Below are 14,047 nucleotides of genomic sequence, written 5' to 3' on the forward strand. Positions count from 1 at the left end.
GACTCATAGCGACCCCTCCTTGGGTTGCCAAGGCAGTATCACTACAGAAGTAGATTGTCCAACCTTCCTTCCGAGGAGTGGCTGGCTGGTGGGTTTGAACCGCCAGCCTTCTGGTTAGCAGTCAAGTACCTTAGGCACTACACTACCAGAGCTCCTTCGTGGTATATCTATATTCTTTGCCAACATCATAACTCAACAGCATCAATTCTTCTTCCATTTGTAGCCACAACTCCATGTTCACCGGGACATAAACTAACCTGAGGCTGTCTGGTTACCGTGGTTTGGAAAGGAGGCATTTACTTTTAAAGTTTTAAAGTCATTACATGCCAAACATTAGAATGTTCAAGGGAGCCAAGCTGGCTAGACAACATGGAAAACAATCCATTTAATTTCCACCCCCGGGGACTCAGCCTCCGTACCTGACATATGGCATCTCCATCAACAAAGCACACACCACATGAAAAGCCTGCAGGTCAGTGTGAAAGCAGCGGGAGAGCCTGGAAGGGGGATTCAAAGGCCCCTGACTGCACCCCATCCTGGTTTGCCTCCATTCATCCCGGAACACGCCCCTCTCCTCCAGTTACTCCATAGTCTTAGGAAAAAAAAGGTTATCAGGTCAACAACCTTCCAGAGGTCATTTTAGCCTCCAGGGAGGCTCCCAGCCCAGTCCAGAGCAGTAAGTTCTCTAAAGTGCCTGTCCCCCCATCTCAATGACTTGTTAGGAATTACTTACTCTCCCGATCAGGAACACACACACTGGCAAGAAACAAACAGAAGACAAAGATTCGGGGCCTGCTTTTAAGGAGCGCCGTTGCTAGGGGAGACGACACCGAGAGGCGTAGTGAGATCAAACGTGTACACGGTAAGCACAGAGTAAGCTTAAAGCCGAAAGAACACGTAGGAGGGAAAGTCGAGGGTGATGTCAAGCACATGTGGACACACACATCGGACTAATGCAAACACAAGAGAGAATGTTAGCCTTGGCAGGGGCCTTCGATAATCCGCTCGCTAATAAACCAACAAAGTGTAGCCCAGAGAGGCGGAGCAGCCCACAGGGCCTCTGCTGGAGGGTACGGAGCCCCGTTTGCAGCCTTCAGTGGGCCCTCCCACACACACACTTACTCCTCTGTCCATCCTGCACCACGTGGGGTGGGTTTCCACTGGTGGAAATCCCATGCCAGCCCTGCCTGCAGAAACCCACCCTGGGGAGCAGGGGAGGCCTGGACCTTATGTGGGACCGGCTAGGCCCACATTTAACCTTCTTATGTAGCGCAGTGCCTAAGGCACTTGACTGCTAACCAGAAGGCTGGCGGTTCAAACCCACCAGCCACTCCTCGGAAGGAAGATGGGGCAATCTACTTCCGTAGTGATACTGCCTCGGAAACCCAAGGAGGGGTCGCTATGAGTCGGGTCCGACTCGACGGCATATAACAACAAGAACATGAGTATCCCATCTTTCAGGCAGAAGGACTCCCACAGACAAGAAACTCTGCTGAGGCTACAAAGTGTGTGTGTGGGCGCGTCCGCGGGGCGGCTCAAAAAAGCCCAAGCCGCCTTCTGCCCTGCAGGCGAAGGGTTACAGTTGCTCACTATTTTCGTTTGGGTTTGTGTCTCTTAACTCCCAGGCCCTCTATCTGCACCAGTAACTTTGCCCCTTCCACCTGCAGAACACAGACCGGCAAGACCTCCCTTCCTCTCGCCCTACCCCATGCCTCATCACTGATCCCTGGTTCAAGAAACACTGCATGGCTTCATGGGAGCCCCAAGACAGCCTATAATTATAATGCAGGCATTATTCTGACTTTAAGGAGTCCTGGTGGTACAGTGTGGTTAACACTCAGCTGCTACCTGAAAGGTCAGTAGTTCAAGACCCACAGCGGCTCCATGGGACAACGATGTGGTGACCTGTTCCCATAAAGCTCACAGCCTAGGAAATTCTGTGGGGTGATTCTCTGTCCTCCAGGGCGGCTGTGAGTCAACTTCATAGCACAGAAACCACCACCACCCTTCTTACTTCACTGGTGAAGTTAAATGACGCTCCCATGATACACCCCAAGTCACACTGCTAGTAGGTGACACCGGCACTTGAAAGAATTAAATTACCCAAGTGGACAAACTGAAGGAGCTCTGGGGTACAGTGCCTGAGGCATGTGACTGTTAGCCAGAAGACTGGTGGTTCACAGCCGCTCCACAGAAGGAGGACGAGGCCATCTACTTCCATCAAGACTACTGCCCTAGAAACCCAATGGGGGCCGCTATGGTCAGAATCAACTCAGTGGCACTGGGTCTGGCCTCTGGAAGTGGACAATTTGGTGGGGCTCTCCCCTGCTACTGCCCTGCACCTCTCCCTGGCCTCTGGCCCTCTTGGCAGCCAGCAAGGCCACCCCACGTTGTGCAGCCATGTCCCTTTAGCAGTGGCTCCCCTGTACCCCATCCCTGACTCGTAAGGACAAGCAGGCAACAACGGGGGCCCTTCTCTGAAGGTATGTTACACCCCATACCTTCTCAGGGAGAAAGCGGCCCTATATTCAGGCCCCCCACTTTAACTGGCTTGAAACGCAATCCCACCAATAAAAGGCTTCAAACATACGCCTCGTAGCCTCATCTCTTTTCCCTTTCTGAAAACTATATATACCCTTTCCCCCACCAAAATCACCAACACACTCAGAATTGGGGGGTACAGGGGGTGGCCCCCTCAGCCCATTCTCCACAGTCCTGGCTGGACTCTCTAAGACCCACACTTCCTGGTCCTCTCTGCTTCCCCCATCACTAGAAAAATAAGACCGGAATTGTATCTTAAGGACCAAGGCCCTGTACCATGGCTAAGCAGCAGCAAACCGCTGCCTCCCAAAGACAAAAGCTGAGTAACAGAAACTGGCATGAGCCCTGGCAGGGGCGCAGCCGCCGTGGAGGGGCGAGGCTTGCCTGGGCAACACTGCAGGGGCTCCCTGTGACGAGGCAGCTGTAACATCTAACCCACTCATCCGGGCATCCAACATCAAAGCCCAGGCAAAGGAGAGAATCTTTGTCTCTTCTTCTTTTCAAAACCATGAGAAACCCATTTTCCTCCCCTTTCTCACAGAAGGAAAAGGGACCTCTTACCACTCTTTACCCTGGAGTTGAGGGTCCTGTCGGCTACACTCTGTCTCCAACCTTCACTCCCTCCCACTCTGAACACCCAGCAAGGCGCTGAATATGCAATGAACAAGACCAAACAAGAAATGACGCCCACCAGTCAGATCACCATCAGCAAGAACTGTTCATCCCGGCACTGAGGGCTGGTCCTGGTCTCACCACTTCCTGGTGACCCGAGGGTCCAAAATGGGTAAAAACACAAATTCAGGCCACTTGCCCTATGACTGGGAGTTGCTGGGTGGCGCAAACGTTCACACACTTGGCTGCTACCCTGAAGGTTGGAGGTTCAAGTCTACCCAGGTACCTTGGAAGAAAGACCAGGTAACCAGAAAAATCAGCCATTAAAACCCCGCAGAGCGTTGCTCTGCTACGACACACAGGGTCACGGGATGGGACTGACTCAACAGCAACTGGCGGCTGGCTCTGTGGACAACGGCCAGGAGTCTCAAGGTGGTGCCAACAGACCAGCAGCTGACAACTAGCCAAAAGGTCGGTGGTTCAAATCCACTCAGAGGCCCCTCACACGACAAACCCGCCGATGTGCTTCCAAAAAGTCACAGCCTTGGAATCTCTACGTAGTGCAGTTCTAACCTGCAACACACGGGGCTGCCATGAGTCAAAGTCGACTCCACAGCAACTACAGACAACACTATCAAGGTTACCTGCCCAGCCTCCTAAGCACAACACAGCTTTAGTGCTCTGTTCCGTGTCCCATATCTTCTGTGAGGGGCAAAAAACGCACGATTCTCGTTAAAAGAATGGCCACAAACTAAGAAAGAAACTGAAGCAAAAGGTGGGAAAGTAAGTTCTTTACATGGTGAGAGAAAACTCAGACCTGTGATTCAGGAATAGAAGCCTCATTCCAAGGAGGAGGGGATATGCAGCAGCCCGGATCCGTAGGTACAGGGATCCGAGCAGGCTCTAGGCAGGTCCCTGAGATGGGTGTGCCAAGCCTGGAGTGTGCAGGGTCAGCCCCCAGGGATCTCGGGTGACATCCAAAACACCTGGGAGCAAAAGGTGCGCCTCGGAGCCAAGAGCCCCTTCATCTTGGTGAAGGGAAAGGGGTCTGGGAGCTCGCAGGTGGGAGGGAAACTCCCCAGTAGTTCAGGGTCTGGACTCCAGGCCAGAAAGAGGAGTCCAGGAGGACTTGCCTAAAAGGGGCTCGGCCTTTGGGAGGGAGCGGGAGGCCTGGGTCTGCAGGGCCCGCTCACCCTCACAAGCTTGCTTGCTGCAATGCTGCAGGTCCACCCTCCAGCCTTAATCCTGCAGGCCTGGCCTAAAGCCAGCTCCACTAATTACTTCAGACCCACCTCCCACCCCTCCCCAACCCCAGCAATTAGCCCAGAGTCTCTGCTTCCTGCTGTTCAGGGGTGGGGGCTGAAGGCTGAGGCCAGCTGCTCCCTCCCTCCCTCCCTCCCACTCAACGCCCCGGAAGTGCTGGTTTCAGAGGTGCCTGAAGCAACATGGTCTCTTCCTCTGGGGCTCAGGCTGGTGTGACAGCTAGTTAACAGAGGCCCAGATGCATCTGTGCCCCAGGCGTTGCTGGTGACACTGGCTGTGCAGATCCAAGGCATTCAGAACAGTCGGTCTTGCCCCTACACAATTCTGGAAAGCTCGGGTGTTTATAAAGAATTTTCTGCAAGCAGCCAAGGACTGAGAAAGCTTGCAGCTTTCAGGCATTGTTTGCTTATCTTACTTAATTAGCCTCCAGTCCTAATCTGTAAAATGGGGACAGAGAAATTTCATCCTTATCATGTTGGTGTAACACCTGAAAAAGACAAGGCTATATACTACCCAGCTCATAGTAAAGCAAACCCAAACCCACTGCCAGCGAGTCAATCCCCACTTACAGTGACCCTACAGGACACAGAACTACCCCAGAGGGTTTCCAAAGCTGGAAATCTTATGGAAGCAGACGGCCACATCTTTCTTCTGCGAAACGGCTGGCAGGTTCAAAACTCTGACCTTAATGGTTAGCAGCCAACCGCCTCAGCCACTGCACCACCTGAGCTCCCTGGCTTGCAGTAGGCTCTCAATAAAGGTTAGGCTCCTTCCTTTCATCTTCCCTCAACCCTCTGATTCAGATACGGGGCTGAGTTTCTGGTTGGTGTTCAATATGCCTCAACGGCACTTTTCCTAAAAACAAAAAGGAGGCTAAAAAAGAAAGGAAATCAAGTTCAACTGGCTGTGCCTGCAGGAAGAAGTCTGCCTCTTGACGGTTTGGGGAATGCCGCAGAGCACCATGGAATCCTCAGCTCCTGTTTACTCCCTCCCAGGCCAACAGCTAGACTGAGCTTCAGGGCAAACACCAGGGGCCAGGGGGACAGCACCAGGCACAGGTCAAGGGTGGAAACAGGCATTCCAGTGCCCCTGAAAGGAGCCTGGTGACCCATCAGTTAAGAGCGTGGCTGCAAAGCGGAAGGCTGGGGTTTGAACCTACCCAGAGGCTCTGCGGAAGAAAGACCTGGTGATCTGCTCCCACAAAGACTCAAACAAACCAACAGAAAACCCACTGCTGTCAAGTTAATTCTGACTCAGAGACTAAGGACAGGGTAGAACTGCACCCATACGGTTTCCAAGACTGCCACATCTTTCCCTTATGCAGTGGCTATGGGGTGCGAACCACCGACTTTCCAGTTAGCAGCCAAGTGCTTTAACCACTGAGCCAGCAGGCTCCTTTCCCATGATGATCACAGACTAGGAAACCCCACAGGGCGGTTCTACGCTCCGTCCCCCGTGGTCCCTGTGAGTCACAGCAGCTCGGCGGCACCCACTTACACGCCAACCCAGAAACCCAGGGTCCAAGACCGAGCTCAGCCACCCCCCCAGAAAGCTCTCTGTGATCCTTGCCCCACCCCAGGCCAGGAGGTCCTGCTGTGATATCCCTGGGTCCCATGCACACATGGGAGTTGCAAACGGTTGGTTTACCTGGTCTCCCTCCCACCCCATCAGGAGTGAGCTTCTTGCACAGAAAAACAAAAAAAAGAGAAACACAAGAAAAGGCAAACTGGGCATCGCCAGCCAGACACACCCATGCCTCGGGGCCACCACAGCACCTTCCTCCCATATTTGATCATTCTATTCCAGAGAGGGGAGCTCTGGTGGCACAGTGCCTAAGGCATTTACTGCTACCAGAAGGCTGGTGGTTCAAACCTACCAGCCATGCCTCGGAAACCCAAGGAGGGGTCAGGTCGCTATGAGTCTAATCAACTCCATGGCAGAGGGAATGGGGGATGGGAAGTGAGAGGAAGGAAAGGAAGGGCCCCCAGAGACCAGACCACTGCCCTCCTCAGGCTCACGTTGGTTTTCGCAGCCAGTGTGCCACCATGAGTCACGTCCACCAGCAGATGAAGGGCTCCCACTGGTGATCCCAGGACAAGGAGCCCAGCGGCCTCTCTGATGCATCCCTCCAGGGCCGGGGGGCCGTTCTCAGCCAGCCGCTGCCCATCATCTGCCCGTCATGGTGCTGTGGACTCTAACTACTCCAATAATTGCTCTGCGGGCAGTCCTGCCGGACAGATTCCAGAGCGGCACTCGGTGAGTCTCCAACACAAAGCGCCCAGACACATGGTGGAAATCACTGCAGAGCTTCACGGGCGTGGCAAACCCGCTGCCGGCGATTCCAACACAGAGAGATGCTCTGGGCAGCCCTTACCAAAGCGGCTGCCACCTATTTCTCCCGCGGGGCAGTCAATGGGTCGGCTGACAGCCGAGTGCTTAACCAGGGGGAGACCCAGAAGCCGTCCGCACCCGCGGGCAATACAGATGCAGTGACTGAACAAACACGCTCACCGTGGGTAGAGGGCAGAAACGAGCAACTCACCAAAGGCAACCAAGACACCCGTAGACAAGGCAACGCGCAACTAGGAGCAAAAGCCCTCAAAGCAGTCGTGCCCTTTGACCTGGAAATTCCACTCCAGGAACTCACCCCAAGGAAACACAAGTATTCATTGAAAGACTGATGCACTAAGAAAGTTCACGGTGGTATTATTCCTAATTCTGAGAAATTATCAGTGGTGGTTAGGTAGCCACGTGATGAAACACCATGTAGACACCAAAATTCTAGTAGGAAAGGGTAATTAATGACATGGGAAAATGCTCACCTCACAGTAAATAAAAAAAGGCTAGAAAACAGTATGAATGATATGATCCACACTGTGACATACCTAACACACACACCCCGTAATACTAACAGATACCTCATTTAATACTAAGACACCCAACAACACTAACAGACACCCCACAAGACTAACAGCCCATAATATTAACAATGGCTATCACTAGGTGGTGAGATACTGGCAAACTTAATTTTCTTTATATTTCTCAGCATGTAAGCAGAAAATATTTTGAGAATCAAGAAAAATATTATTTTAAATGTCTTCAGAGCATAGGTAAACCCACTGCCATGGATCCAACTCTGACTCACAGTGACCCTTCAGGACAGAACAGAACTGCCCCATAGAATTTCTAAGGCTGAAATCTTCACAGAAACAAACTGCCCTATCTTTCACCCACGGAGCGGCTGGTAGGTTCGAACTGCCAACCTTTTGGTTAGCAGCCAAATGCCTTAACCACTACGCCCCCCAAGCTCCTTCAGAACACAGAAATAAGCTATAAAATCGACAACATCCACCTCACAGCCCCTCCTCTTTAATCCACTTTCACAGTCAAAATGGATGACGTAATTTCTCCTCAGCAAACGCAGCCCAGTGGATCACTACTCATAACCAAACTCCACTCGTACCTGCAGACGTGGCCTGACGGACCCTGAGCTCCCCTGAACACTGTCACTACCCATCAAAGCCAATAACTGGCTGAGGAAGTTTACCGTCACTAAAGCCTCCAGCCCACAGACGTGAAACAGAGCTGGAAGCGTTTAATGCACTGCTGCCCCCAACCACAGTCACGGTTGACGAAAGTCGTTTTTAAAACTGACTGCACATTTCTAAAGATAATTCTAATTATGAGAGTCAGCCAGTGCTTATCTACCACCACTGCGTCTACAGACAACAGACCAACGCAGATGGATGCCAAAAACAGTGGGGGAAGTCAGACAGTGAGCTACCATTCATGCAGCTGTTGTCAATGGTCACACAAGGCACTTCACGGACACAGGGGCTGCTCCGAGGGCTCAAACATCCGACATCTATGAGGATGGTCGGACCAGTCAGTGTCTCCTTTTGCTATCCACAAGGTCACTATGAGTCAGAGCAGACTGGACAGCAGCGAGCAGGGTGTGTGTGGGTGTGTGTGGGTGTGTGGGTGTGTTTGGAAAGAGTACAAAACTGTGAACCAGAAACCATCAAATCATAGCAGTGGTTACACCAGGGAGGGGGGGAAGGGCAGAGACATTCTGGGGACTTCTAGCTTAACAGGAAAAAATTATTCCCCCCGCCCCCCCCCCAAAAGTGTGCAGCAAGATAGAAAAAATTCACATGTTCATGTTCATTTTGAACAGTGAGGACATGGAGGCTTGTTTTATTTTTAATTTTTCAAAGTAATAACGCGGAAAGAAACGAGATAAGGCAAACTTGGGCTGTATTGACTCTGTGGTTTCATTTCAGATCAAGAACATCGAACATCTGGGGCCCATTCTGGGCTTCTGACCGAGTCAAGAGATCAAAGGTGAGAAGGGCCGAGTTCAAGGAGCTCTTAAAACGTTCTCAGCTGATCTTAAACTATAAACCTTGGTTGTCTCAGGTCATCAGACTGTGGACTTTCAGGACCACCCAGACCCACCCCTTCACCCGGCAGATGAGAAGCGGAAGCCCTAATGGGAGGGGAGAGACTTAAAGCAACTTGCAAACACTTCCCGTCTCAAAGCTAGTCGTGTAGGCCAGCCCCTGACTTATCCATTCTCTGTTAAGTCCTACATCCATCTAAGGATCCTGACTTCAGGGTAGACAGCCATACGTGGGAGTCCTTAGAGGTGGTGTACAGTTAAGCATCTGCTGCTAACCAAAAGGCTGAATGCTCAAATCCACCAAGAGGCCCCTGGGAAGACAGGGCTGGTGATCTCCTGAGAAACCAGCCATTGAAACCTTCATGGAACTCAGTTCTACCCCGACACACATGAAGTCACCGTGAGTCAGAACTGATCCGAGAGCAACTGGCTTTTTGGTTTTAACAACATGTGAACTCAAGGGCAAAGACGTACTTCAACACATACCACAATGCGCAGGGTCACTGTCTGAAGAGGGTCCCCGAAGCGTGCTGCCAAGAAACCTCAGAAACTTCACGTGATGATTATGCTGCATCTGCTGGCGAAGGAGCAAGACCACAGATGCCCAGGACTGGCAACAACAGTGGGACACACTGCACACCCCCAAGGATAAACACGCTTCAGCAATGTGTGGCCCTGGGGATGTCCACTATATTAGCCTCCACACTGGCTGCACCACGAAATGAACACACATTTAGAATCCTGACCAAAAGGGGGGAGACGCAGAACAGAAATCAAGTTCTCATGGACTCAAGACTTTCTGGAGCCATGGAGGGTGCATGAACCCCTGAAACTACTGCCCTGATATAAACTTTTGAGCCTTAAGCCAAAAATATCCTCTAAAGTCTTCTTAAAATCGAATAGTTCAGTTTAACTGATAAAAAAAGGTCTGCCTTGAGCATTATGGTCTTTTAAGAACTATCTAAATAGGGTCAAGCTGACAACAGCAACTGAAAAGGTCAGACAGGAACTCAGGGGGCAGTGAGTTTCTGTTAATGAGGGAGGGACAACTCAGAAAGGGAGGGTGAGAATGTCTGTACAACTCCAAGAGTGGCATCGGTGTCTCTAGACTGAACACGGAGAAACTGTTGAGCTGGGGTGTACGTTTGGCTGGGTAAATTCTCAACAAAAAAATAAAGAAAACTGCAGAGTAGAGATCTTCATTGACACACATGGGGTCGTCATACACACATACATACCTACATACACACAAAAACTATACATACACACACACGCACACGATACACAGCCACACACATATAATAATAGACCACATGTTTTTTTCTTTCTTCTCTGAATTTTCAAAAACAAAAACAGAAGTAAAATCCCCGGATTTTAAAGGGCTGACTTAAGGACAATTTCTACTTTGCCCTTTAATGCCCTCACTTTGAAACTACTGAACCAACCCTTCCTCACAACATCACACTCGCCTTCTCTCGCTGCATGTACAGACTTTAACCATGGCAAAGCCTTCGCGTTTCTCTTGCCCTAAAGTCAGGCTACGTGAGAACTGTGTGCACCTGTTCCAACGTGCCTACAAATTCAACTTAAAGGCGACTCAGAACAGGGGACTGCTGTAGTAACAAAGTGGGTAAGCACCGAGAAAGGAGCTCTCTCTCAAGCAGTCCCACCGTTTGTCAAAGAGAGACTACACGGATTCCGAAAGCGCTAACGAGGCTGGTCTCCACCCTACCAAGCAACAGCGAGGTCAACTGCACGGCATCGGAGGGCTGAGGTCTCCAGGGCAACGGGAGCGAAAATGGAGATGGGCACTGTTAGCCTCGGCTGGAGCCAGAGAGGTGAGGGCACCGGACGCCACCGAGAGGGTGTCCCCTGCGTTAGGGAAGTCCCCTTTACGCCAGCCAATCCGCTTTTTCCCAAGACCTACATTAGCACCTGTTTTCACTAACAGAAATCTGAAGAGGATGTTCGATTTCCACGAAGAGAAGGCACAAAGCACAATTAGGATTCGACGTTTGTCTCGCAGCGAGTCAGCCGTTAAAGAGGCAGCGGCAGCCGGGGCAGGGAGAGGTCCCCAGCTCCTTCCCCGGGAGCTGCACCCAGAAGCTCAGCCTCAAGCCGCTGCAGCTGGAACTGTGCCGGGGGATATGTATATAAATAACTAAAGGTGCTTTTTAGGTTTTATGTGCTATTTGGTATGTTTGGGTAGGTTCTTTTTCGGGTCTGGGCACACTCAAAAATTCCTCCCACGTAAATTAATGGTAATTGCACCTTCGTTTTAAGCCATTTCGGCTTCTGAAAGGTTTTGGAGGAATGCTCTGCTTTCAGACTGCAGTGGAAACCTCTGTTTCGTATAAATGAAATCACACGTCGAAAAAAAATGAACATGCATTTAATGCAAATATGCTAGGTTCTGAGTGTAAAAACTGAACCATTATAAAAATCAAAGGGTTCTATTTGGGGGGGGGGGAAATTCAGAGGGAAAAGAGCGTGGCTGTTGAATGAGTAAAACAAGAATCATACAACACTGAGCTCAAAACCTGACCAGCCATCCACCCAAACCTCAATTTAAAAAAAGCACTTGACCAGCCAGGAGGCGTGAGGCACATGGGTCTGGTCCAGGCACACCTGTCCTCCAGGCCCCTCAGCAGATGTTCTGTCTTGGGGGCTTTGTCTCTACACAGCTGGAGCCCCTGCTTTGGCTCTTTAAGATTGTTGTTCTTTAAGATACAGACACTCGCCAAGGCTCTGCTTCTGGCTTCCTCTGCCCCTTCCCGGCAACCACTCATCGACAGCCCTGCTCCCTCTGGTCACCTTCTCATGGTATCATCCCCGTCCCCTCCATGGTGGCTGCCAGAGCCCTGCCTTCCTGTCCCAGGGAAGGTGAGGTGGGTCTCTGCGGGAGGGACCCCCGGGAGAAATCCTGAGTGTACACTGCCCTGGGAGACTTAGCTCCTCTCAACACGAGAAAAGCGCTAACCCAGTGGTTCTCAAGATCACGTGTGCATCAGAATCCCAGGGAGGGCTTGTTACAAACGCAGGCTGCTGGGTCCCGCCCAGTTGGTCTGGGTAGGAGCCTCAGAATCTGCATTTCTAACAAGGTGATGCTGATGTTGACCTGGGGACCATACTTTGAGAGCGACTGCTCTAGCCCTCAGTCCTGGCAGGCTGACGATCAGACTCCCAACAGCTGGGGCACTGGATAAAATGCAGCTTCCAGGGCCCCGTCCCTGACGACGCCACCACAGCAGGTCAGAGAGCGAGGACCTGACGGTCAGAAACGCCCCCACTCAAGATCAAATCCTGGCCACACTGGTTTGTACCCACCTCAGTCCTCTGCCCCAGGAAAAGGCCAAGGGACCCGTGTCTCCACAGGTTTTCAAAAGGCAAAGCTTGAGCCTGAAACAAGTCCATGCTACTCAAGAAAAGCATCCATCCTTCCAGATCTCTTGGAAAACAAGATCCAGTACAAGATTTTGTGAGCTTGATGTCTCCACTGAAAGGCCACAGACTAGGGCAAGGCCCACTCACTGAGGGTGATGACCACTCGCTGGCTGGCCAGGCCAGTCAGAGTAGCAGCAATACTCGTCTGGCTTTAGCTGAAGCCCTCGCAACCTGAAGGGTTACTTTCAAAGGGGGATGGCAGTGGGCAGCAGTTCTTCTGGCAAACCTTTTTTTTTTTTTTTAATTTTGATTTGGGTGGAAGTTTACAGAGCAAATTCACTTTCCATACAGCAGTTCACATACACTTTGTCTCATGATATTGACTGCAATTTCCCACAATGCAACAGCTCTCTTCCTACTTCCTCCCCCCATAGTTACCTCTTCCCTGTGTCTTTCCCTCCATGCACTCCTGTCCCCTGAGCTGTCTCCCTGTACATTCACAGCCTTTCTATTCTCCCATGATTGCTCTCTCCAAGGAATGTACCTACCTAATGTAAATGTTCAGCTCATATGCCTGTCTTTTGTTTAGCTAGAAGCCATAGGAGTGGGTTCAATTCCAGACCTGAAGGGCAGCTAGGGGCCATAGTCTCAGGGGTTCCACCAGTCTCTATCAGACCAGCAAACCTGGTCCCCCCACCTATTTTTTTTTTCATGATTTTGAGTTTTGTTCCACATTGTTCTCTCACTATCCAGGATCTCCTACATAGATCCCCCTCCGAGTGGTTGACAGTGGTAGCCGGACACCATCTAGTTCTTCTGGTCTCATAGTTGTATAGGCTGAGGATCACATGGTGTACCAGTCGCTTGGACTAATTGTCTCCATGCATCTTTGGTTTTCTTCATTTGTCTTTGCTCTGGATGAGGAGAGACCCATCGCTGTATCCAGATGGCTGCTTGCAAGCTATTATGATTCCGGTCTCCCCGAAGCAGGATGTGGAACAATGTTTTTGTGTATATTATTGGCAAACATTCTTAAATGCCCCTTTACAATAGTAACCAATTATGTTTACACTGTAACATTAGATGGGAGGGAAAAAAGGCAGGATATGCAATTGTACATATGGCATGACTGCAACCCCATGAAACAAAAAAGTATTCATTCAAGGACTGGAAGGAAACATAAAAACCTTAATGGTGATTGTCCCCTGGTGGTGGGATTCTGGTGGGTGGTTCTTTTTTCTACTTGTTTGTTTTCCAAGCTGTTTATAAAGAGCACGTATTACTCACATGACAAAAATTTAACTTTACTTACAAAGAAATCTGAAGGAAAATTAAAGACCCAGCAGAACACTGCATGGTTAATGTGGGTCAGCCCTCAATGCCAGCAGCTCTGCCAGCTTTCTCCACACCAGCAAGATGGAGGCAATGGCCACTCGCAGCTCTCAGTAAGTGCTTTCAATAAACTTTGGCTGGCCATTAACTAGGACCAGGCTTCAGGCACCACAGCCCTGGCCCCGGAGAGCTGACACTGCAGACCAGGAGAACAAGATCAGGGTCCTCTTATCCACCCTGAAGCTTCTCTGGCCCTCGAGTCTCTGGGATGGGCATCTTCTCCTTTGTGTGATTATCATCCACCTTCTGGACTCTAAATAGTCAGAGCAGCAAAGCCTCCTCTACTGACACAGTCCCATGCATTTGTCAAGCCCCTTGTGTCCGGTCTGGACCTCGACTCCCAGAACGTGCTGGTCACCAGCTGCGTGGGTCCTACCATGACCAGCAAGAACAGGGGACAGCATATACACAGCCCAACAGCACACACAACCCCGACTGTGCTCCACCACTCAG

At 50.9% G+C, this 14,047-nt stretch overlaps 1 protein-coding gene across 1 annotated transcript in view; it reads right to left on the reverse strand.

Moving 5' to 3' along the window:
• The window catches only part of CCDC88C (coiled-coil domain containing 88C), a 168,188-nt gene that overhangs the window by 140,831 nt on the left and 13,310 nt on the right, over positions 1-14,047 (reverse strand). The window contains exons 4-6 of the mRNA XM_042781485.1: positions 12,949-12,961; positions 11,069-11,089; positions 5,262-5,289 (exon numbers count right to left, since the gene is read on the reverse strand). Coding sequence (XP_042637419.1) covers positions 5,262-5,289; positions 11,069-11,089; positions 12,949-12,961 — 62 coding nt within the window. The remainder of the gene's footprint in view (positions 1-5,261; positions 5,290-11,068; positions 11,090-12,948; positions 12,962-14,047) is intronic.

The sequence above is a fragment of the Orycteropus afer genome, unplaced genomic scaffold, assembly GCF_000298275.1.
Source record: "Orycteropus afer afer isolate SDZICR_OR568_19922 unplaced genomic scaffold, OryAfe1.0 scaffold00127, whole genome shotgun sequence".
In the NCBI taxonomy this organism is placed as follows: domain Eukaryota; kingdom Metazoa; phylum Chordata; class Mammalia; order Tubulidentata; family Orycteropodidae; genus Orycteropus; species Orycteropus afer.